Source organism: Corythoichthys intestinalis, chromosome 14, assembly GCF_030265065.1.
Source record: "Corythoichthys intestinalis isolate RoL2023-P3 chromosome 14, ASM3026506v1, whole genome shotgun sequence".
NCBI lineage: Eukaryota > Metazoa > Chordata > Actinopteri > Syngnathiformes > Syngnathidae > Corythoichthys > Corythoichthys intestinalis.
In genome coordinates this window covers 44,833,258-44,860,142 of record NC_080408.1, presented here as the reverse complement: position 1 = coordinate 44,860,142, position 26,885 = coordinate 44,833,258, and the positions used below count along the sequence as shown (strand labels likewise).

The 26,885-nt window shown below is 39.5% G+C and overlaps 1 protein-coding gene across 3 annotated transcripts in view; it reads left to right on the top strand.

The window, feature by feature from the left end:
- The window catches only part of tnr (tenascin R (restrictin, janusin)), a 404,554-nt gene that overhangs the window by 360,407 nt on the left and 17,262 nt on the right, over positions 1-26,885 (top strand). For all 3 annotated transcript variants that reach the window (XM_057857035.1, XM_057857036.1, XM_057857034.1), the window contains 3 exons: positions 8,157-8,289; positions 8,667-8,818; positions 8,916-9,012. In XM_057857035.1, the coding sequence (XP_057713018.1) occupies positions 8,157-8,289; positions 8,667-8,818; positions 8,916-9,012 (382 nt within the window). The remainder of the gene's footprint in view (positions 1-8,156; positions 8,290-8,666; positions 8,819-8,915; positions 9,013-26,885) is intronic.

Here is a 26,885-nt window from a genome sequence, read left to right as displayed (position 1 = left end):
ACCATTTTTTTTCAATTTCCACCACAGGTTTTCAATAGGGTTGAGATCTGGGCTATTTGCAGGTCATGGCATTGACCGGATAAGTCTTTCTCCAAGGAATGCTTTAACAGTTCTAGTTCCGTGGCATGATACACTGTCATCTTGGAAAATGATTTCATTATCCTCAAACATTATTTTCAATTGAAGGGATAAGAAAGCTGTCTAAAATTTCAATGTAAACTTGTGCATTTATTGAAGATTTAACCACAGCCATCTCCCCAGTGCCTTTGCCTGACATGTAGCCCCATATCATCAAGGACTGAGGGAATTTTGATGTATTTTTTCAGACAGACATCTTTGTAAATCTCACTGGAACAGCACCAAACAAAAAGTCCAGCATCATCACCTTGTCCAATGCAGATTCTTGACTCATCACTGAAAATAACCTTCATCCTCATCCAGTCATTCACAGTCCATGATTGCCTCTCCTTAGCCCATTGCGGTCATTCTCTTTTCTGTTTAAGTGTCAATGATGGTTTCCTTTTAGCTTTCATGTATGAAAATCCCATTTCAGTTAGGCAATTTTGCACAGTTCTGTCACATACCTTGACTCCAGGTTCCTCCCATTTCTTTATTTGTCTTCTTGTACATGTTCTGTTTTCAAGACATATGGCCTTTAGTTGTTTGTCATGACCAGTGATGGCAAACTGAAGCATCATGAAGCAATGAGGGTTTCCATCAAACTGGTTCGCTCCTGGGCCGAAGCATCATGAGGCTTCATTTGTTCTATTGCGCTTTCATGTGGAAAATAAATGTCATGACAGACAGAGTGATTAAAATGATACCATGGATTTGATGGGGTCAAAAGGGCAGGGAGTTGTTATGTGAATGAATGTGCGTGTGTTACTTGAAAGTAGAGCCTAGATTGGGCCTAAGAAATCCAGCCTGACCCGGCCCGAGCAATTAACTTAATTTTCAGGTCCGAGCCCGAAAATACCCGAAATTGTATTTTTTTATTTGTATCCCCGAGCACGAAAAAAAGCAGAGATTTTATTTTTTATTTGTGAGGACCCAGAAGGAGGAAATGCAGGGATGCAATGCGTCAGTCAGACCTGGACAGAGCACTGCTTGGAAAATGGTTGCATTTTGTGTGATCACATTTGTGACAACACCTATGTGAATAATGATAACAAATTAAAGCCTGTCTTTTGTAACAAATTCTCCCATTTGAACAAGACTGTAAAATGCATATTCAATAAACATTTATATCTTTCATATTTGTGTGTCTGTTCTATCAGGTGGATAGTTCATGTGTCATTTCCTTGGCAAAATGCAGCAACAGACATTTATTTTAATTTTTTCAAGTTGGCAGAAAAGAACGCAATTTTTCTTAATGTTTAAATAGTCTACATATTTTTATGATCATAATAAATGCATGTACACATTGAAATAACGCTGGATAGGTTAGTTAAATATATTTCTGTGTGGGATATTGTGCTCTCATGGACGCACCTCTCTGACAAGGAGAGGAACAGCAGCATATACAAAAATAAACTAAAATACTTTTAAAGAACATTCTTTATTTTAATGACTCGCATCAGAACAAACAAAAGAACAACCTGCCTTAAGGAGCACTGAAACAAAATAAGAGCATTTTAAAGAACACGAAGTCCTGCTTTGCACGAAGAGGTGCGGCCCTCGAAACAAATGATAATAAAGATGTTTGACTAATATCATATCCATATCGAAATTCGAAAAGGAAATATCAGGATGCAGAGTTGCAGACTCGCGGAGAGCCCCAGAGCCTTCATGTGCGCAAACAATGCACTGGCTCTACTTCGGCTCATGTTTGAGATTACCACAGCGCCCTTTCTCATTTTATCCAATTTATATATTTTATAACAAGTATTCCTTAGTTTAACATCCATATACAAATATACATTTATTCTAAAAAAAAAAAAAAAAAGTTAGCGAGAGAAGTCCAGCCCGACCCGACCCAAACATAAATGAGTGACATTTTGGGCCCGACACGAGCTCAAGATCTAGGCTCTACTTGAAAGAATAATTGCTTTATTTTAGACATTGACATATAAACAAGGAACAAGACACACCTTTCATTCATTTTTATTGAGGAAAACTTTCCTAATTTCCAAAGTTTTTGGCTTTAAACGGTTTCATTTTTTTTAGATAGGATTTCTCCTGCTTTTGAAAATAGTCTTTCGCAAGGGACGGATGAGGCCGGGGTACAATGCCTTAATATAAATGAAGTGTTCTCTTGGTAAGTTCTTTAGAACAAAGTCTGCACTTCACCTTTTGAAAAATCAGCAAGTAGAAGAAAGACATTAAAATGAGGGATACACTGTGTTGTCACAATAATTTACAATATATATTCACACTGGTTATTATAATTTGTACCTTTTTAGGAGAGAACTGCTCAAAATGATCCCAGACAGGGGATGTTCTCTTCTTTTTCGATGTTGGACAGTGCGTCCATTGCAAAACGAATCCAACTGAATTTAGGTTTGAAGGTGCGAGTCGGGTGTGTCAGTATCACCTGTCAGCTCGGTGCGCCATTTCATTTCGAATCACCGGCGAAACGATATGTTGGCGATGACGTAGGAAGCCCGTCTCGTGAGGCTTCGGACGTAGCAACATGCCTTCCGAGGCTTCGGGCGTGGCCACAAGCGTAATCAACACATGCCTCGATGCGCGCTTTGCAGATTTTTTTTCGGGTCTACTCGGCACACGCATCGGCGCCTCGGCACAGTCGGGCACATCACTAGTCATGACGTTTGGATGTCTTCCTCGGTCCACCAGTATGCTTAACTTTATCAACCTTGCCATGCTGTTTGTACTTGGTCTAGATTTTTTGATACAGCTGACTGTGAACAGCCCACATCTTTGGCAACCAAACGTGTAGTGTTACCTTCTTCAAGAAGTTTGATAATTCTCTCCTTGTTCTCAAGAGACATCTCTCTTGTTGAGTCATGATTCTTGTGAATCCACTTGGTCCAGCAGCCGTTCAAGGTGTGATAACTGCAATGTTTTTAACTGCTGACTAACGAGCAGATCTAATCTGAGGCAGGGGCCCAGTTAAGGAAAGGAAATTGACTGGGTGTGTCTGGATTTTCTTCTCAAAATGGAGGGATTCCATTTTTTTTTCTTCAGAATTGAGTGATTCTATATTTATTTCCCTGCACTTGCTCTGTAAAAGTAACATTTACTGACCACCACAATGTTTTTTTATTCATTTCTTTTAGTGTTTCTAAATGCCGAGGAGTTGTACTTTTGAACTAATTCATTTTCTTTTCAAGCTTTTTATCTGAGTTTGTTCTACATAATAAAATGTCTGACTGAGTGCTCATCCGAGACTGGTAATTCCATACTTTTTGCTAGGGGTTGTAGGGCGCTTTCACACTGGCACTGTTTGGTCCGTTTTCCAGAGTTGTTCTTCTCAGATAGTCCACTTCGTTTTGTAAATGTGAACGCACATCCGAACTCTTAATTTGAACAAACAAACGAACTCTACTCCGCTCAAAAATCGTGGGTCTTGGTCCGCTTTAAGCGCACTCTGCTTCACTTGTGAATGCAACCGGAGCAGAGTGCGCTTTTGCTGCTTTACATGCAGCATCACAGTGTGGAGCTTTGATGCTCCAGGCTGTGACGCCACATGCAGTGCATCATTGAAAGCAGAATTACAGCACACATGTTATTCAAAATCAACAATGGCAAGAGGACGAAAATTAACCATGGCCTGTTACAGTGTTTTGTTTGCTGTTCCTGAATGCACCGTGTGAGAGTGTGGAAGCGTGGGGCGGGATACTTTCACTTTTTTATGTTCTGTTCCTCTTGGCGTCGCATACAGCGGACAGAAGCCGTGTTGTGTAGCACAAGTTCGAAAATAAAGGATTCAAAACGAAGCTGGCGACTTCCTTGTCGTTGTTGCAGTACAACAAACAAACGCCTGCGCACCAGAAGCTCCATTTTTCGGTGTTTTTTTTCCCCCTTCTTCCAGCAAGGATGGGAAGGGTATTTCACTTGGTGCAGTGTGAATGCTGAACCTTTTCAACAAGTCATTTGCAAGTGTTGTTGCGAGCTAGCTAGCCAACAGGACCCTGCTCCTCTTGGTCTAGCAGGAAAGTGCTTTATAGTCCCTTTTTTGGGGGGAACCCCTGATGCAGCTAAGACTCACCTAAACTCTAACTCGCACACAATGAATCGAGTTTGAGACCCCTGCTTTACACATGTATTAGAAAGTCTCTGCTACTTCAGATTATATTAAACTATTACAATTAGACAGAATAGCTGATTAACATATGCAGAACATAGTAGATAAATTGGCCCTGTGTTTTGATGGGCTGCTCTGGAAAGATAACACTTCGTTCACAAGGACAAGTGCATGACCGCCGGGCATCTGACCGAAATAAACCGCTGCTACAAAATCACCACTATGGGTTTCAAGTTGTATATCATTCTTGCTTTTGCCCGCAGTAAACATCTTGTCTTGACCCTAAAAACCGGTGGTGTCCTTGGAGACTGAAGAGAGACACCATTTACCAGCTGCTCGCCTGCATAATTCACACCGACACATTGCCGGGAAATGTGTGATATATATTTTGTTTCAAAACCTGTTAAATATTTGATTTTTGCGTCTTCACATTTTGCTTTGGAATGGCGCAAATACAAAATGCGCCTTGGCAGTATTATGAAGCAGAAAAAAAAAAAAACTGTAATCGGAAAAATGAAGTGAACAAATAAATGAACAAAAATTACTAGACTGCATCTCTGCTCTACTTTAAATTTTGGCAAGTCTTTTGGCAGTGACTACTGTAATTGGGATTTTAGAGTAACCCACTTTTACAGCTACACCCAGAGGCGGACTGGGGAGAGGGAGTGGCCCGGGGGTCATTGAAAGACTGGCCCACTTCATGTACGGTGTTGGAAGCCATCCAGCCGGCAACACACGTACCTGTACCTGTAGACCAGAGGTTGCGCTAGACTTTTTCGTTGTCTGTCATTTTGACTGACAGGGTCATAAAAATCCGGTCATAATCTATTTTTACCCGTCACTTAAATTTTTAAAATGATGATAATGACATTGTGGTGACCCTTTGTTTGGCATAATTCACCTTCAGTACTTGTGTGTCCATTTGGCCGAGCGTGTTAGCGGCTACGACACAGTCACGTGACAGAGACACTTAAGAGCCGCGCGCGTTCCGGCTTGAATAGAGAGTTCACAGAGAGCAGCAGAGCTACAGCGGCTGGACACAGCAATTCGAGCTAACAAGACTCCTAACATTGCATACCGCTTCAACATATCCAATAGTATTTAGTTTTCATTCATTTTAAATTAATATTCTGTCCGAACAAGCTTAACAGAGAATCCACACCGTGCCATCACACATCAAGCAGATGAATATGTAAGTTTTTCTCCGCAGTGACAAAAACAGCTGACTGTGGCCCCAGTAGGTAGGCTACATATGGAACAATGAAATTAACAGTTCACCTGCTGTGGCCTGAAGGGAGTCTTACACCTTCCTCCTGGTGCGCATGGACTTGAATTGCGTGCCCGCTTGTGCAGTCCCTGTTTTTTCACCTCTTTTATCAACACCATCGTCGTTTTGGGGCTTTTTGAAGAAACTTCGGACACTCAATTGCCTTGACATTTTTCAGAGTAAGGCCAACGACGTCATGCATCAAGAGAGACAATAGCTAATTAATATGCTCATGCGCCACCCTGTGGTCTGGGGTGTGAATTGCAACCTGTCAAAATGACAGGTAGACTTCAGTTTTTTCCTTCACAGTTTAAAAAAAATCGGTCAACGACGGAAAATATTCGGTTAACGCGACCCCTGCTGTAGACAGAAAAAAAAAAAAAATGATTTGGACAAATATCATATAGTAAACAAGAACCCAAGCCTGTAATTAGTCTGCGGTAAATAATTTACAATAGTGTAGTGATTTTAAAACATGTCGGGTTTTTATTACAAACAGGTCATTGATACATTAAACTATAACATGAGTAAACCATGAAATAGAGAACTGTAACCTGATCAAATTACGCATGTAGGACTTTTAATTTGTCTAAATATAGGTACAGTAAAAATGCATATTTGAGTGTGTGAGTAGTCAGAGAGGTTCACTACAAATATTCACCAACCTCGGCCAGAATTTATTGTGGATTTACAGTACCACAAAAATGAGAACTGTAACTTACCATCTACTAAAACGACCCGTTGCTCAGGATAATCGCATAAGATAGTACTGACGTGACAGTGCACGTAACACACATGTACAGTGGTATGAAAAAGTATCTGAACCTTTTGGAATTTTTTAAATTCCTGCAAAAAATTGCCATCAACTGAGGTCTGATCTTTGTCAAAATCACACAGATGAAAAAAAAGCAGTGTCTGCTTTAACTAAAAACACCCAAACATTTATAGGTTTTCATATTTTAATGAGGATAGTATGCTAACAATGACAGAAGGAAGAAAATTAAGTAAGTGATCCATCACATTTAATATTTTGTGTGCCCGCCTGCAGCAATAACCTCAACCAGACGCTTCCTGTAGCTGCAGATCAGTCTGGAACATTGATCAGGACTAATCTTGGCCTAGTCTTCTCTACAAAACTGCTGTAGTTCAGTCAGATTCCTGGGATGCCTGGCATGAATCGCTGTCTTTAGGTCATGCCACAGCATCTCAATGGGGTTCAAGTCTGGACTTTAACTCTAGAATGTGTATTTTGTTCTTCTGAAACCATTCTGAAGGTAATTTTCTTCTGTGCTTTGGATCATTGTCTTGTTGCAGCATCCATCCTCTTTTTAGCTTCAACTGTCGACAGACAGACTTAGGTTTTCCTGCAAAACATCCTGATAAACTTTTGAATTCATTCTCCCATCGATGATTGCAAGTTGTCCAGGCCCTGAGGAAGCAAAACAGCCCCAAATCATGATAAGCCCTCCACCATGCTTCACGGTGGGGATGAGGTGTTGATATTGGTGAGCTGCTCCATTTTTCCCCCACACATGACATTGTGTGTTACTCCCAAACAATTCAACTTTGGTTTTATCAATCCACAAAATATTTTGCCAAAATGTCTGTGGAGTGTCTAAGTGCCTTTATGCAGACATTAAACGAGCAACATTGTTGTTGTTTTTTTAGACAGCAGTGGCTTCCTCCGTAGAGTCCTTCCATGAACACCATTCTTGGCCATAGTTTTACATATAGCTAATGCATGCACAGGGATATTGAACTGTGCCAGTGATTTCGCAAAGTCTTTAGCAGACACTCTAGGATTCTATTTTTACCTCTCTGAGTATTCTGCGCTGAACTCTTGACGTCATCTTTGGTGGATGGCCACTCCTTCGGAGAGAAGCAACAGTGCCAAACTCTTTCCATTTGTAGACAACTTCTCTGACTGTCAAGTAATGAACATCCAGACTTGTATCCTTTCCCAGCTTTATGCACTTCAACAATCCTTGATCGCAGGTCTTCAGACAGCTCTTTTGACCAAGTAATGATGCACATCAGACAATGCTTCTCATCAAGACATTTTTTTTACCAGGTGTGTGTTTTATTGTGGGCAGGGCTGCTTTAAACCACTCATCAGTGATTGAGCACACACCTGACTCTAAAAACTTCGGTAAAAAATTGGTTTCAATTGCTCTTTAAGTCTCCTTAGGCAGAGGGTTACTTACTTATTTTTCCCCTTCTGTCTTTTGACAAAGATCAGATTACATTTGATAGCGATTTTATGCAGATATGTGAGAAATTCCAAAAGGTTCAGATACTTTTTCATGCCACTGTAGATGGAGCGGTTTTAAGTTCAGGCAACTTTATTTCATTTTTAAATGATGCCATTGGCGGCGTTATATACTGTATTTTCGAGTGTTTAAAGCGTTTCCAAGAGAAATCAACTGCCTTCGGTCGGAATGCATTTACATTAATGCTTGGATTACGAGAGTGCGTTAATTATAGGGTCCGCTCATTTCACCACGGGAACACGAACGTCTGCTGGTTTGACTGCAATTTTACGAATCTACTTATTTCTCCCAACATTGGCCCACTGGGGAAATCCCTGGTATCCCCATATGCCAGTCCGCCCTTGTCTATACTCATTATTGTCTACTTTGCGTGTATGTGTGAATAAATTGTACACGTGTTTCTATACACTAGGAATTGATCCTGGACGCTGAAGACACGTGGATTCGCCTGGAGGGGCTGCCTGAGACCACCGAGTTCACCGTCAAGCTGCAGGCAGCGAGGGGTCTCGACACAAGCGCAGTCGTCTCCACAACTTTCACCACAGGTGCACTCAAGACATGTTCATTTACACATGAACACAAACAATTCAACTGTTTTTGTGGCTACTATCATTATTGAAACATACAAAAATATCTCAAAGGGCTCAAATTGACCAGAAAATTGATTACTCTGCAGTATACAGGTGTGAATACTACAGCACAGCAATTGAGATTGTTAATATTTTTATGTTTATAACGACATTTGAAACAGTTTAATACAAAGCATCTTGAGCACATCTTGCACGGGGGGGAAAAAAAGGTGTAAAATCCCTTTTCCTCTAAGCCGGTGCTTATTTCCAGGTGGTGTACATGTATACATCAAAAGGTGCCAATCCTCTCAAGTACTGTATGTCATCGCTCTTCCTCCTCTGCTTCTCCGCAGGGAGTCGTCTGTTTGCAACGCCTCAAAATTGCGCGCAGCACCTGCTGAATGGCGAGACACTGAGCGGCGTCTACACCATTTACATCAATAGGGACCCCAGCCAAGGCGTGCAGGTGTACTGTGACATGAGCACGGATGAAGGAGGCTGGATTGTAAGATGTCGTCCAGATCATTGCTATAACATATTGTGGTGCACATCAACACAGTATACACACAGTATGTTAATCGTTTGTCACTGTTTTTATTAAGGTGTTTCAACGTCGTCAGAATGGTCTGACAGATTTTTCCAGGAAGTGGAGTGACTATCGGGTTGGCTTTGGGAACCTGGAGGATGAATTCTGGTTGGGTAAGTCCTGGCTGTCTTGAATGGTAAAAAAAATCACATACATTAGTGTCTAAAATCTGAGAGCAATACCTGCTATTTCAATAAAAAACTACAAATATAATTATATTATAATTCAGTTTTTTTTTTCTTTTCAGTTTTGATCTATTGTTTTATGCTGCTCTGTATTGGCTTTATTTTAACTGTGAAATGTATAATGTTTATAAGTATTGAATGTATATACATATAGTTACAGTGGCCCTGAAATGCAAAACACAACGGCAAATCTAAGAACAAAAACAAAACAAATAAAAAATTTAAAAAACACAATGACAAATCAAATAAAGAAAAAATTCAAAAAACACAACGACAAATAAAAAAACCACAACACTAAATAACATAACAAAAAAAACTAATAAAAAAGAAAATGCCAAATCACATAAAAAATAAAATAAAAAAACACAACGACAAATCACATAACAAAAAAACAATTCAGAAAACAAAACGGCAAATCATGCAACATGAAAATAAAAAACACAACAACATTAAACAAAATAAGACAAAACATTAATCAAAATACAATATTTTTAGACTTTTATACTTTTGGATAGATATTTTGAGATTTCGGGGTACTTAAAGGGTTAATTAAAATTTACGCAGAAATCCGGATTACTTTGCCAGCGTGGGTGTGGAATTAATTCGTAATTTTGGGACTACCTGTATTGAAACATGTTTGCCACCTCCACAGACCCAGCTGTCATAGTACCAACGCTACAATGCAGAGGTTATTTCTAAGTGTATTGTACTTTAAAAGTTAAATGTAAATGAACTACACAGCGGTACTTCGACACATGATTGCATCGACATACGATCCTTTTGACATCCGATGTAAAATTTGACTCGTCATTTGTCTAGACATATGACGACCCCTAACCCTAAACCCTAACACGACCTCTGTCCTAGACTATTGATTGATTTTATTTGATCAGTCATCAGGCATCTTTTCTCTCTTGGTTAAGAGTAACAGACGCTCATTTGGGTCACTAAACAGTTATTTGTGAAAGATAATCTAAAAATGATAGTGGTAAATTTTCAATTTTTTTACACCGTTGCTTTTGAAACGACAGCATCTTTACAAGATACCTAAATTATTGATATTTTTCAAAGGGGAAGCATGTACGATAAATACGGAACCCAATTGGGTTCTTTGATATCTCTATGCCCTGTACTCCCTAAAAAGAGAGAGAGAGAAAAAACATTCCCACTGTTTTGGTTCCCCACCACTCATAATGAAACAATAATCATATTCATGAGTAAATGTGCAAATGACTCACCTTCCTTGAAATGCCACATTTTGCGTGTTGTTGTTTTGCTGCAGATGATTAAAGGAGATTATTACATGAATATTTCATTAAGAACTTCAGAGGAAGATTTTTTTTGTAGCTTCTTGATTAGAGAAATTAAATAAACCCAGAGGGAGTTTTGTGGTATTGCATTAGGAATCCATTACAATGCTCACTTCTCACTTTTTTTGCATTAGGATACAAAGTGTTTCTGGCAGACGTCCGTCTATTAGTGATAAGCACACATTTGTGTGTCATTTTTACATCAATCTCTAATTTGGAGCATCTCTCATTCTTTGCCACATGCTTTTAAAAGAAGGTCTTAACATTCAATGTCAAAAGGATATGATAATGCGATATTGCTGTCTGCCAGTATGAATGAATCATTTACAGTTTATCAAGCAAAGTGGAGCCATGGCAGTGCTGATGAAAATATGTAAAAATAATGTCAAAGAATACCTGTGTCAAGGTGTCTTCTTATTAACAAATCGAAAATAATGTTTCTTCCTCAGCTGCCACAATCGGGGCTGTTTTGGATTCAGACAAATTTCTGTCTGCATTTATAGCTAAAAGCCTGTCTGTTCCATCCAGTGCACTTAACAACTGGAGACCACTTCCATTTCAAGGTCATGCTTGCTTTACTTCTTAGGCCCAATAGAAGGCCTGCTTTTCCTCTTTTTTCCCTTGCCCTTCTTTCTCTTAAAAGCAACCTAATGTCACCTCAGGGTGTAGAGCGTCTCTTTACTCGGTTGGAAGCAACCACCCTGCTTCTACAATACAAATATCAGCGAGAGCATTGACGAACCAGACACATTGGTTTATATTGTTTAATTTGTTCAGTGACCACATTCAAATCATCTTTCCTTAATGCCATTTCTCGAAAACTCATAAATTAAAGCATTTGCATTTCAAGCTCTCTGTTTAGAGCAGTGGGTTCTGACCTGGGTTCGATCGAACCCCAGGGATTCGGCAAAGGTTAAGACACGCAGGGCCCTATTTTTGCACACTGTCCAAATCAAGGCAACTGAATTTCAGACCAGGGATATGGGACATATGTCTTGCGAGCCATATCTGGCTCTTGATGAGTGCATCTGGCTCTCTGCCAACCGTAATCTCAAATGTGGAACCGGCCGGCTCGCTTGACATGAATGAGCTGTGATTCACTGATGGTGCATTTGCACATTGATATTGGACACTTCAAATGTACGTCGCAATAATATGCTTCAATTCGGTGCCCATTGGTGCTGTTCCCGTCGTGGATTGCACGGAGATGGGCTAGCTGTCCGCGTTCAGTCTCTGCTCAGCCAGCAACGGAGGCTGGCCCTACCCTACTCAATGCCGAGCGAATTGGAGTATATAAAAACCCATAGGGGAAAAAGTGAACTGCGTGGTACCCTAAGTCACACAGGCGCAATCAGTTTTACTTTCATAACTTTTTCGCCTGTCAAAAGAACGAGACTCACGAAACACCTGCTCTGAGAGGCTCCACCTGTCTCTGCCACTGCTATGCACGTCCGCCTGGTTGTCGCCGGTAGTGGTCTTTCTATTGGTTATTTTCCAAGTGGTGAGCAAGCAACTGAGCAATGATTGTAACATCCCAAGTAATGTTGGTAATGTAAGGCTTTCGCTGTTGTTTCCTCAAGATTTATTTCAATCAAACTCGACTGCTCGTAAAGACGAGCATGCCCTCACTCTTGCTCCGCTTGATGCGTTAAAATGTGTAGACGAAAAAAACTGTGCTCACAAAACAGACTCGGACAAGCTAGTATATCCTGTTTGGCTCTCGTGGAATCACCTTTTAAAATATGTGGGGGGTTTTGGCTCTCTCGGTCAAAAAGGTTGCCGACATCTGTTTTAAACCATGTTTTATAGATGGTTTTGCCCACAAATTACAGACCCGTTTCTTTCAACTGCGTTTATGAAAGGAGGAGGAACTGATTTGCTCAGTGGATGGTTGACGCGCACTGCACTTTTTATAGGAAGTCTATTTTACACTATGAAAATATCATGCGATGCACGCTTAATAGAAATATAATATTTTAAGATTTTATGGGGCCAGTTTTGGCCATGTGTGATGGTAAAATTACTGCATGTCAACTACATGACATATGCAAGCATCACGCATCTCTATATCTTGTAAAGATAAAAGATGATGATGATTGATTAAACATCAAATTTGGACCTGTCTATAAAAAGACTTACAAAATGAGAAGAAATTTGAACGGCAGTTCACTTACATATTAGCGTTCTAGAGTAGCTTTATCAGTTTTGAATCTGATGAAAACTGCTTTGGTATCTATTTCTGAAGGGTTCGATTATTGCACAAGTGAAACCCGTTGGGTTCGGTACGTATAGCGTGTTTAAGAACCGCCAGTTTTAAAGTTTGACATATGATGTATGTATGATTCCAACTCTTCTGTATTGTACGACAATTCCAATGGAATTGCTTGTCAAATGTGGACTCTGTGCTCCGCTCGAGTCCACAAAAGGTCAGCTCGGTCGAGACAACGTGCTGTGTGAAAGTCTCAAGAGAAGTTCAGATTTACTCTGTGAGGTCGACTCCTACTTTGTCAGAAGTCACAGCGTATTGTTTGTGTTATGTTTTCTTGGACAATTAACTAAATTCTTGGACTGACAAGAGAAAAGAACACAAACAGTAATAATGAATATGCATGCAATTATATTACTATGATCTTATGAGAGTAGGACCTATTTTAAATGATACAAGTATTTAGAGTCTTAGGTTTTGAGTTAGACAAATCCAGAATATCACGAATGATGTGAAAGGTCTGAATGTGCCATACACTCTCAGTAAACTAAACACTAGCCATTTCACATATAAAGTGAAGAAAATAAGTATTTGAACACCCTGCTATTTTGCAAATTCTCCCACTTAGAAATCATGGAGGGGTCTGAAATTTTCATCGTAGGTGCATGTCCACTGTGAGAGAGATAATCTCAAAAAAAAAAAAAAAAAAAAAAATCACAATATATGATTTTTTAAAATAATTTCTTTCTGTGATACAGCTGCTAATAAGTATTTGAACATCTGAGAAAATGAATGTTAATATTTGGTACAGTAGCCTTTGTAATTACAGAGGTCAAATGTTTCCTGTAGTTTTTCACCAGGTTTGCACACACTGCAGGAGGGATCTTGGCCCACCCATCAGTCAGGTTTCTGGGCTGTCGCTGAGAAACACTAAGTCTTAGCTCCCTCCAAAGGTTTTCTATTTGGTTTAGGTCTGGAGACCAGCTACGCCATGCTAGAACTTTGTTATGCTTCTTACGGAGCCACTCCTTGGTTGTCCTGGCTGTGGTCTTCTGGTCATTGTCATGTTGGAAGACCCAGGCATGACCCATCTTCAATGATCTGACTGAAGGAAGGAGTTTGTTCCCAAAATCTCACATTACAGGCCCCCAGTCTTCCTCTCTTTTATAGAGTGCACCCCCATGCTTAACAGTAGGGATGGTGTTCTTGAGATAGTACTCACCATTCATTTTCCTCCAAACACGGTTTGTAGAATTATGACCAAAAAGTTCTATTTTACTCTCATCCCACCACAAAACCTGCCCCCATGACTCCTCTGCATCATCCAAATGGTGACAGGCATACATAGACAGGCCTTGCATGTGCTGGTTTAACCCTTTAACACCTAAGCCTATTTTGGCCGAATTTGCATGCATTTGATGTTGCTTTTATATTTCAAAGAAAAAATTGGCCAAGTTGGGTCCCTTTTTTAAGGACACCTTGAACTTCATGTCCAAACTGTTGTTTTCTTCACTGACCAGTTATAATCCACATTTTGGACCCAAATAGACAAAAAAAAATCCCAACACATTTTTTCGAAATTTGTGATGTTGATGTCCCATTGACAACCAAACGTGCTCGACCAACCGTTTTGAAGCTTGATGATATTTATTCAACTTGTTAAGATAAACATTCAATAGAAAAAAATAAGATTGAATAGTTTTATGTTTGACGATTCAACACAAACAGCAAGTATGGTCATAGGCGTTTTTGGCCTTTACACATACTATGGTCAAAACAGGTTATATACAGTGCAAAATAGTGAAAATATATATATATATCATCTAACACAAAAAGGGTTTGGAGGATATCTCTTTGTGAAGTTAGGTATTATACCCATCACCTAATCTAAAGTATATACGTACATGCAATCAAGCTTCTCGAACACTCATCTTTATAAAAATTGAAAAGATTATAGAAAAAATATATCTAACATTGAAAAAAAGTATTTTCAAAAATATTGACAAGTAGTTCAGTTCAATTCAAAATTTTCTGGCATACGACCCAATAAAGTTTTTTTTTTGCGCACTTAATAAAGCTTCTGTATGAACAAGTCACGGAGCTGCGTCACACACAACGTCACACAGCCTACTCTTTCGCCGTTTGCGCGCTGCTGTCACTTCTACTCGCCGAGACACCGAATCATCCCAGGAAAACAACGACAAATACGGCTCATCTTTTTCCTTGAGTTAGTGAAATAATGCATTAGCTTGTGCTAAATTTAGTTTTAGATTCATTCTGCACATTTCAAAGTCGCTCGCTTGCATCACATGCCTCCTTTTCATTAGTTGGCGCCTCGCTCGGAAATGTATTAAAAATGTCCACATTCGGTTCGTCCTTCTTGACATCAAAACGGCTTTTGGGATATGTAGTCTTTTGTGCTGCTTTCGGTTTTGAAAAAGGACAAGAAATGTTGGAAGTCTGGAGATAGATACATGGTCCATGCAGCGTTTTAATGCATATTTATGAGTGCAATAAAACTAAAACTGGTGTGGACATCAACTTCCGCACTTTCAAATGAGACCAACCAGCAGCACGTGGGTGACGTAATTACAGCGTGACGAAGCTTCAGAGACGACATGCGTAAATGCGTCGCTGCCAACACGTTCGGTGTTAAAGGGTTAAGCAAGAGAACCTTCCGCACCACGGTGGTCCCAGCTCTTTTCAAGTCATTGACCAACTCCTGCCGTGTATTTCTGGGCTGATTCCTCACCTTTCTTCAGATCATTGAGACCCCACGAGGTGATATTTTACATGGGGCTCCACTCCAATTGAGATTGACCGTCATGTTTAGCTTCTTCCGTGTTCAAATGATCGCTACAACAGTGGACCTTTTTGTCGCCAAGCTGCTTGGCAATTGCTCCGTAGCCCTTTCCAGCCTTGTAGAGGTGAACAATTTTGTCTCTGATGTCTTTGGACTGCTCTTTGGTCTTGACCAGGTTACAAGTTTGTGTCTTACTGATTGTATGGGGTGGACAGGTGTCTTTATACTGCTACCGACCTCAAACAAGTTGATCTTATTCTGGATAATACATGGAGTGAGGTGGACATTTAATAGGCAGACTAACAGGTCTTTCAGGGTCAGAATTCTGGCTGATAGACAGGCGTTCAAATACTTATTTGCAGCTGTATCACACAAAGAAATTGTTAAAAAACCATTCATTGTGATTTCACATTGTAGATATTTCTTTTTAGATTATCTCTCTCACAGTGGACATGCACCTGCGAGGAAAATTTCAGACTCCTCCATGATTTCTAAGTGGGAGAACTTGCAAAATAGCAGGGTGTTCCAATAATTATTTTCTTCACTGTATAAGAAATGGGTGAATAAAAAACAGAAACTGTGCATCCATTTTTGCGCCGCGTGACCGCATATCAAGCCAAAAACTGTTTTCCTTAAGACAGATAATTAGCAAGCACATTATGTTGACTAATCTTTCTTTATGTATATTTCTCTTAAGATCGTGGATTTTCATGAACTGGTTCGGGCTCCAAATGTCAGGAAATCTTAAGGTGCAGATTTAAGGGCCAACAGGAGGTTACGGTGAAGAGAAAAATATAAATTTTTGGCTGGAGTGTTGGAGAGATCTGGCAGAATCATAGTAGGTACAGAAAATGGTCCGAGGACCATAAGTGGGTAGAGTAGCCAAATATTTTACTCAAGAGTAGCGTTACTTCTAAATAACTACTCAAGTAAAAGTAAAAGTAGCTATCCAAGAATTTGCTCAAGTAAAAAAAAAAAAAAAAATGGTGAAAAGACTACTCAAGTAATAAGTAACATTGCAAGTAACTGCTTACAATGTCAGAATTTTTATTTTTATTGTATATTATTTTTCTCACCACAACTTCAACTATATGAACTGTTTTTATTATTATACTGTACTATAGCCCTGTGGTGCCCAACCTGCTAGCTTATAGCCACATATTATGCAGTATGGACTTGGTTGTAGGCTCCTCTTCTGGCTGAACAGGTGGCCTTTTCCCGGTAAAAAAGCTGTTCAAAGACGTTGTGGCCTGCAGCACACTCAACAGCAGCTATTGTTACTGTTTACATTGACTGATGCGGGGCTGCTATAGGTGTGCAAACACCGCAGTCATGGCGGCCAACCACTAGAGGGCTACGTATGCAAATCTCTACTCAGATTAGTTTAAAAGCACAGGCCTGATTGCGGTTGTTAACAAATTATTTATTATTTCTCTGCTGGTATCAAATGCAACACGGACCGGTACCAGTCCCCAGTACGGTGGTTGGGGATCCCTAGCTGACCCTATTCCATGACGGTATTATGCCAAAAAGATGACAACAAATTCATCAGTTTCAGACCAGAACACTGTGACCCATTACCCGTCCAAGGTGCATGAGTGCCCTGTCGTGGAGACAAAACATTGTTACCTCTGAATGGTAGAGTATCATGGCAGCGCTACTGTTGGCGTCTCTGGCAAAAATAAAGTCAATATGTAGCATAAAGAGTAAAAATGTAAGGACTCTAGTGTAGCCCAAAGTAATGGAGTAAGAGTAGTGTTTCTTCTTCACAAATATACTCAAGTAACAGTATTGTGTGGTAAAACTACTTGAAGAAGTAATTTTTTTCTGAAAAAGTTACTCAAGTTAATGTAACGGAGTAAATATAATGCGTGACTACCCACCTCTGCTGAGGACGGAGTGGAAGGAAAAAGGGCAACAAACAAGCTTTACATAGGCAAAAGAGAACAATGCAAGTGGCTGGATGACACAAACTCCAATGTTGATGATCTGTTAATCCATCTCAAGAATGAGCCGCTGATAATTGGGCGGAGGATTGGTTGGCTGGCTCCAAAGTGCATCCAGAGCACTGGGTACAGCAGATGTGACATAAACTGACATAAAATATTTACAAGTTGTTAACTGATAATTACTTGCCGGTCTTGACAGTGTCTCTCTTCTAATGAAACGCCACATACTGTTGGACATCTTTTGTACAGTCCGTCATGTGGAAGTAAGCTGTTATTCTGTCCTTGTTAAGTGTCATTGTACACAGTGAATAAGAAAAATGTATTCCACGCCCCCACCTCTGCAATATCTTTCAATTGGAAAAAAAAAAAAAACTCAAGGTGGAATAAGATTATTTTTCAGACTTTATATGCTTTTGTCTGGTGTATTGTAAAAGTCTTTTCACTTGTTAAAGTAATAAAGAACTGGACTGCATTTTGGTTAAAGGTTTTGTAAGGCTTTTAACCTCAAAAACGGCCATACTGAGGTGCTTCGGTTTCCTATAACCTTAAATTTTGCAATCGTGACCCCAACTTTCTCAAACGTTGCATGGTCTAACTCCCACTTATATCTTTGACCTGCTCTTGTTTACCACCGAACTGTAGGATGGGCAAGGCCAGTAAGCCAGATATTATTGTTTGAATCAAAATAAACAGCTAGCTGATTTTGTACCAGCCTGTACCACTATCCCATCTCTGTCAAGATGCTCAAGATGCATTTAAAAACATGTAATTTTTTTTCACTTTAGAGGTAAGAAGAGAGCTATTGTTGATTTGCTTTTATCCTGCTTTTAATGTTTTTAATGTACTGTAGAAGTGCATATAAAATGATACATAAAAGTCACATTAAATGATCAAAATGTTCAAAACAAAATCATTTTTAAAGATTTTAGAGGAGGTAAGTGTTTGAGCACATTTCAGACCTTCAGGTAACTTGTTCCTGAGATGAGGAGCATCGTAACAGAATGCCTCACTCTGGTTGCTTCTTGGTAAGCACAGCAGAGCGGTTCCTGACGACCTTAGGGTTCTAGATTTTTTGACGAGAGCAAACAAACCAAGCAATTATTTTAGTCCAAGGCTATTAAGTGTTTTAAAGACCAGTAGTAGTATTTTATTGTCTAGCCTTTGACTCAAGAGATCAACTTCATAACCGGTGTAACTGGTCTAGTTCCCTTGTATTTGTAAGGACTCTGACAGCAGCATTCTGTAATAGCTGCAGCTGTCCTGACTGATTTTTTGTAAAACTGGCATTGCAATAGTCCAGTGCCTTCAATTACTTTGTGTTACGCACCCGAGCCAGGAAGACGTAAATGTTTTGCACACCCCAACTCTGCCGCCACTCTAAATTGTATCATTTGTCTATAAAATTATTATTATTATAAGTACACCTCTGCATAAAAGTCATTTTTAATAATAAAGGAAAAAGTAATATAAATCAACTTACAATAAAGTATAACTTTATTAACATTGTTTTGTAACAGAAGACTTAAAGCGCATCAATTTGCCTGAATTAAATAAAAAAAAAAAGTCTCATCCAAACGGTAAAAGTACACTCAAGGTACATTTTTTTATCCATTTGATATTGAAAAATGAATAACAATAAATTCAAATTGATTAGCAACATTAATTCATGGGGACAATATGTCAAACAATTTGGCCGAAAAATAAAATAAAATAAAAGAAAAGAAAAGAACAAAAACAACAATGTCATTGGACAGAGGGACAGTTTTTAATTTTGCTGCAGGCAGTATCAGCTCCTTTGCTATGGTGTGGGGTTATTTTGCACTGAGCAACTTGGTATGCCACCAAATATGATGCTGACAGTGCTCCCTGGTTTACTGATGTAATACTGAGAAAGCGGGACGATTGTTGGCAATATTCGGCACATGTTCGCTGAAGAAAAAAAAATCAAGCGGCTCATCAATGTGATTGGGGTGTAATGTCTTTAAGAGATGTCATAATTGATTTTTCTTTCTGCTGTCTGCTGCAAACATTTTTAGACACAGTAAACCGACTGGTCTTTCCTCGTCTCCCACTGTATTAAAAGTCAAAAGCAAAACATACATACGCTTCGTCATATTTCCTCGTCTTAGCTATTCATATCTCCAGTGCTCTTTGCTGGGTGCTCTTGTTTGGTTCAAAAATACTGCACACACTCTGAAAATGAGAGCGCCTCTACCACACACTGAGTGGATGTGTAGTTACACTTTATTCTAGTACGGCAAAAAAGTATGTTCCCCGAGGTCAAATGCGCCACCCCCGGCATCGTTCTGCATCCCCCTGGGGGCGGGGGCGCTCCCCATTCTATGAGAAGTACTGCAATAGTCCAGTCTACTAAAAATAAATGCATGGATAAGTTTTTCCATGTCTCCATGTACAGTATATGTTAGACCGATATCTGGAAATTTGATGTGTATCAGTATCTGCCTATTTTTTAATTTATTATTATTATTTTTTTAAATCCGACCGGCCGATGTGTGAAAATCCAATTTAAAACTGGGTTATTTCTGCTCCGATGTAGCCACGCCTCTCTCCTGCACTAGTATTCACCTCTGATTGGTTAAATGGTAATGGTAAATAAAGTTACACCTTTATTGCGCCTCAAAGCGCTTCACACTATATCCTCATCTACCAACTGATGACGCAGCACCAGGAGCAATGTGGGTTTAGTATCTTGCTCAAGAATACTTAGACGAGGTCATCAGGGCGGAGAATCGAACCAACCACCTCCGGGTGGGAAAACGACCACTCTACCCCGGAACTATACAGTATTATTCACTATCATATTCTACTTGTGTGATTCAATAAACATGTTTTAGGCATTTCAACGAAGTTCATTGTTTGCATTATTTAGTTTTTTACATCAATTTTTACACAATTGAATATCGGCTCCAAAAATTGGTTAATGGCTCCTCGAACTACTAATAATCGGTATCAGTCCTGAAGAACACATGTTTCGGTGGATCTCTAGTATACGTATATATGAATTATTTACATGTTTAAATTAATAAAATGTTTAAAAGAAAATTTATAACATTAGAATGAATAAAAACCAAGATATACTCTGGTTATAGCCCCCAACAACAAAACAAATTCATCGTATTTAAGTCATTGTCTGCCATCGACAATCTATTTAAACTGGGAGTACTGGCTGTGAACGCTCATGTTTCAGTGTCAATGGCGTTGCTAGACATCCAATTTATTTTGACTGGGAGGGATGGCAGCAATCATTGAGACAAAATGAATTGGATGTATAGTGCGACAATGGCAGCCAATGAGTAAAATGAATATCCTATAAAGGATTCAAAATGTTTTTTTCTTAGTACATCCACATGCAGCTGTTCGATAGTGTTTCATTCTCTCGCAAACACTTGTACTTAAGCTTCTTCTGTAATACTGTCACCATTTTAAATAGCCTCTAATTTCAGACAAAATGGACAGAACTGCAATGTCCCAAGTAGTTGACCTTCACTATTCTTTGCACAGATTCAAAGTGTCATTAGAACTAACACTAATCGCCTCCTCCGCATGCACATACTGTTGTCACTGAAAAAAAAACGCTAAATTGGCTCACAGTAAGGAATGTGCAGATGAAATTTTATTCAGATGTATTGTATTTTGCAAATGGGCCCTAATAATGCTGGTCCAGTGCCGTCCCTCTTCCTTTGTGTCATAATAACCCAGAGGAACCACGCTTATTATAATTATATCCTATCATTTTTTTCCTCCCATTCAGATTTCCTACCCTTTTTCCTGCATGTGTGCAGAGACGGTAATAAAAGGTGACAAGGTGATTTTACTGCTAATGTTATGGGAGGAGAACTCATTCACGTGTCAAAAATGCATTTTTTAGCAACGGAGCGCTTTTGGAATAGAGCAGTCTCATGCCGTGAAACCGCTCAAGGAAAAAATGTTTATAGGCTGATAATGCAGTGATGTTTTGCAATGCAAATTAAAGACGACTGAGCGTTATATTCAGCTTTATTACGACATGATATTTTTTTCCGCCACCCCTGTCACCTTAAGTGCTTCGGGCTTGTACCGAAGATTAGATTTGCCTCACACTGACATATTACGGTGGACTTGCTCGTTCTTATCAGCCAAGGCTTTGGGGGAGGAAGATTATATCTTAGAAAAGTCCAGTTGAGAGGCTTGTCGTTGATGTAGGCACTTTACCTTGTTGGAGTTGAATGGCGCCGGCACTTTGGATCTCGCAGGTCAACACGGTGCTTATCACCTGTCATGCTCAACTCCTATCTGGAGATAAACAACATGTCTCAAAAAACTAGTATCTAATATCTCCTGCTTATGTTTTCTTTTCAGTGTTACTAACCAAGGAATATACCACCCAGTTTAGCCTCTATCCAGTTTTTTTGACACACATTTTACTGTGAAATGAGCTCAGAGCAGGGGTGTCAAAATCTCTCTGACACACACCTCATCATAGTTATCATTAGTTTCAGCGTGCCATTAACTAGGGCTGCCACAATGAATCAACAACTATTTTGATAGCCGATGAATTTTGTCAAAGGCTTTGCTAACCGAAAGTGGTTCAAATCCTATTTTTTTAACTGCTCAATTGCAAATATTGTAGTGTTTAGTTCTTACTTTATTTTTTACATTACGGTATTTTCCGCACTATGAGGTGCACCTAATAGCCTTAAATTTTCTCCGGCAGTGCACCTTATAATCCTTATATATGAATCAACATTGAGCCGCATCAGGTGTCACAACAATTCTGAGCACAGCTCCATCTAAAGGATGCATAACATAGCCCCAGCCTCTACTATAGTGTCTATTCCAGGGTTCACGAAATCCGGACCTCGGAGCCACTTTTCCTGTCGTGTTTTCCATGTCTCCCTCCTCCAACACACCTGGATCAAATAATCAGGATCATTATCAGGCTTCTGGAGAGGTTGCTGATGACATAATCATTTGATTCAGGTGTTTTAGTGTAGAGAGACATAGAAATTAATAATTTGTAATTTGTACAATTGAGCACTGATTTTTAAATGTGTACGCCGTACATTCAAAAACTGTACGTTCTTCGTGCATTACATTTTTTTTTTTTCCGTTTGGATTTTGTCACCGTTTCAGCAACGAGACAATGTGCGTTACTATGTGTTACTGCGTTGGTTGAATGACGCGAGAAAAGTCAGAGATATGGAGAGAGAGAAGAGTGTTTGGTGTGACGCTGTAGCAAACGTGATGCTAGGCTAGATGGCTCCAATATTTCCTGACTATAGCTGACAGCCTACAATCTACGCCTAGATATCTCATGCATATAGAACTACATGGGAAATAACAGACTCGGCGGCGTTAGTAAACAGCCGCCATTTTAAAGCAGTAGACTTCTCAGAAAGGCTCTGTTGTAGTGAACCTTTCTAGTGAACCTAAGTAACTTTTTATCTAAAATACTTCTAAATCGGCAAAATCTTGACTTGAATCTATCTTTAAGTGATGAAACAGTTTTAAAACTTTCACATGTCGAAAGGAGACAGAAGAGAACTTATGCAAAAACGGAAGCAATTTTAACAACTTTACCAGTTGATTCACAACATTAAATGACTTCCAAACATAGCAAAGGTTACTATGTTTTTTAACAGGTAACACCAGTTACTTTGCCAAGTAACTAATTACTCTTACTTTCAGGTAACTGAGTTACCAACTCAATTACTTTTTGGGAGAAGTAATTTGTAACTGTAATTAAATACTTTTTAAAAGTGAGATTAACAACACTGGTCATAACGATGAAATATGCAGAATGAAAAGTGACGAAAGCGGAGATTTTAGTCCGCCAATTTGTTGCCGAACACAATTTGCCTGCAACTATTGTTGATCACTTCTCAGAATTAGCAAAAGAAATGTTCTCTGGCTCAAACATTGCATCGGTAAGTTAATTTTATCAATTGACCTTTTTAATTTATAATTGGACACACTAACGGACTACCTTCAAGTCAAACTGAATTGCGAGCTGAAGTGCCATGAAGTGACATGATAGAAATTGCCAAAAGTGCTACAAACAATTATAAGAAAAGTCACTTTTAAATTTTAGTAATCATGATGTAGCTGAGATATTGATAGTTCTTTGATTGCACCAGGTTATATGTTACAATATTACCACTAAATTCATACTATTTTAAAAATTGAGTGTTATTTTTGTTTCATATTTCACGCTATATACAATGCTGTAAGATTATTCACCAATTTGTAAGGGCATACATCACTATTTGTAAAATTGCCAAGGGCCTAGGGTTGACAGGTATGTACAGTGGGGCAAATAAGTATTTAGTCAACCACTAATTGTGCAAGTTCTCCCACTTGAAAATATTAGAGGCCTGTAATTGTAAACATGGGTAAACCTCAACCATGTGAGACAGAATGTGGCAAAAAAAAAAAAAAACAGAAAATCACATTGTTTGATTTTTAAAGAATTTATTTGCAAATCATGGTGGAAAAAATGTATTTGGTCTATACCAAAAGTTCATCTCAATGCTTTGTTATGTACCCTTTGTTGGCAATAATGGAGGCCAAACGTTTTCTGTAACTCTTCACAAGCTTTTCACACACTGTTGCTGATATTTTGGCCCATTGCTCTATGCAGATCTCCTCTAGAGCAGCGATGTTTTGGGGCTGTCGTTGGGCAACACAGACTTTCAACTCCCTCCACAGATTTTCTATGGGGTTGAGATCTGGAGACTGGCTAGGCCACTCCAGGGCCTTGAAATGCTTCTTACAAAGCCACTCCTTTGTTGCCCTGGCTATGTGTTTGGGATCATTGTCATGCTGAAAGATCCAGCCAAGTCTTATCTTCAATGCCCTTGCTGATGGAAGGAGATTTTCACTCAAAATCTCTCGATACATGGCCCCATTCATTCTTTCCTTTACACAGATCAGTCGTCCTGGTTCCTTTGCAGAAAAACAGCCCCAAAGCATGATGTTTCTACCCCCATGCTTCACAGTGGGTATGGTGTTCTTCGGATGTAATTCAGTATTCTTTCTCCTCCAAACACGAGAACCTGTGTTTCTACCAAAAAGTTCTATTTTGGTTTCATCTGACCATAAAACATTCTCACAGTCCTCTTCTGGACCATCCAAATGCTCTCTAGCGAACCACTGACGGGCCTGGGCGTGTACTTTCTTCAGCTTGGGGACACGTCTGGCAGTGCAGGATTTGAGTCCCTGGCAGCGCATTGTGTTACTGATAGTAACGATTGTTACTGTGGTCCCAGCTCTCTGTAGGTCATTCACCAGGTCCACCCGTGTGGTTCTGGGATTTTTGCTCACCGTTCTTGTTATCATTTTCACTCCACGGGGTGAGATCTTGCATGGAGCCCCTGATCGAGGGGGATTATCAGTGGTCTTGTATGTCTTCCATTTTCTAATAATTGCTCCCACAGTTGATTTCTTTACACCAAGCGTTTTACCTATTGCAGATTCAGTCTTCCCAGCCTGGTGCAGGGCTACAATTTTGTCTCTGGTGTCCTTCGACAGCTGTTTGGTCTTGGCCATAGTGGGGTTTAGAGTGTGACTGACTTAGATTGTGGACAGGTGTCTTCTATATCGATAATGAGTTAAAACAGGTGCCATTAATACAGGTAACGAGGGGAGCCTCGTTACACCTCGTTAGAAGAAGTAAGACCTCTTTGACAGCCAGAAATCTTGCTTGTTTGTAGGTGACCAAATACTTATTTTCCACTCTAATTTGGAAATAAATTCTTTAAAAATCAAACAATGTGATTTTCTGTTTTTTTTCACCATTCTGTCTCTCATGGTTGAGGTTTACCCATGTTGACAATTACAGGCCTCTCTAATCTTTTCAAGTAGGAGAACTTGCACAATTGGTGGTTGGCTAAATACTTATTTGCCCCACTGTATATATGAAAAAAGTTTTTAAAAATAGGCTATTCATTGCAGGTGCACCTTATAATGCGGTGCATCTTAAAAGGGAAAAAAAACAATAAATATGATTTTTTTATCAATCTAAACCAGGGCTAGGGATCCTTTTTAACTCAGAAAGCCCCCCAAAAAATTAAATGTGTTTCCACGAGATCTGTTCAGTGTGTATGTGTACTGTATATATTTATGAGATGTACAGTTGTGGTCAAAAGTTTACATGCACTTGTGAAGAACATAATGTCATGGCTCTCTTGAGTTTCCAGTTATTTCTACAACTCTGATTTTTCTCTGATAGAGTGATTGGAACAGATTCTTCTTTGTCACAAAAAACATTCATGAAGTTTGGTTCTTTTATGACTTTATTATGGGTGAACAGAAAAAAGTGATCAAATTTGCTGGGTCAAAAATATACATACAGCAGCGCTAATATTTGGTAACATGTCCCTTGGCCATTTTCACTTTAATTAGGCACTTTTGGTAGCCATCCACAAGCTTCCGGCAAGCTTCTGGTTGAATCTTTGACCACTCCTCTTGACAGAATTGGTGCAGTTCAGTTAAATTTGATGGCTTTCTGACATGGATTTGTTTCTTCAGCATTGTCCACAAGTTCTCAATGGGATTTAAGTCAGGACTTTGGGAAGGCCATTCGAAAACCTTAAATCTAGCCTGATTTAGCCATTCCATTACCACTTTTGATGTGTGTTTGGGGTCATTGTCCTGTTGGAACACCCAACTGCGCCCAAAACCCAATCTTTGGGCTGATGACTTTAGGTTATCTTGAAAAATTTGAAGGTAATCCTCCTTCTTCTTTATCCCATTTACTCTCTGTAAAGCACCAGTTCCATTGGCAGCAAAACAACCCCACAGCATAATACTACCACCACCGTGCTTGACGGTAGGCATGGTGTACTTGGGGTTAAAGGCCTCACCTTTTCTCCTCCAAACATATTGCTGGGCATTGTGGCCAAACAGCTCGATTTTTGTTTCGTCTGACCACAGGACTTTCCTCCAAAAGGTCTTATCTTTGTCCATGTGATCAGCAGCAAACTTCAGTCGAGCCTTAAGGTGCCGCTTTTGGAGCAAGGGCTTCCTTCTTGCACGGCAGCCTCTCAGTCCATGGAGATGCAAAACATGCTTGACTGTGGACACTGACACCTGTGTTCCAACAGGTTCTAATTCTTGGCAGATCTGCTTTTTGGTGATTCTCGGTTGAATCTTCACCCTCCTGACCAATTTTCTCTCAGCAGCAGGTGATAACTTGCGTTTTCTTCCTGATCGTGGCAGTGACAAAACAGTGCCATGCACTTTATACTTACAAACAATTTTTTGCACTGTTGCTCTTGGGACCTGCAGCTGCTTTGAAATGGCTCCAAGTGACTTTCCTGACTTGTTCAAGTCAATGATTCGCCAAAATTTGATCACTTTTTCTGTTAACCCATAATAAAGTCATAAAAGAACCAAACTTCATGAATGTTTTTTGTGACAAAGAAGTATCTGTTCCAATCACTCTATCGGAGAAAAATCAGAGTTGTAGTAATAACTGGAAACTCAAGAGAGCCATGACATTATGTTCTTCACAAGTGTATGTAAACTTTTGA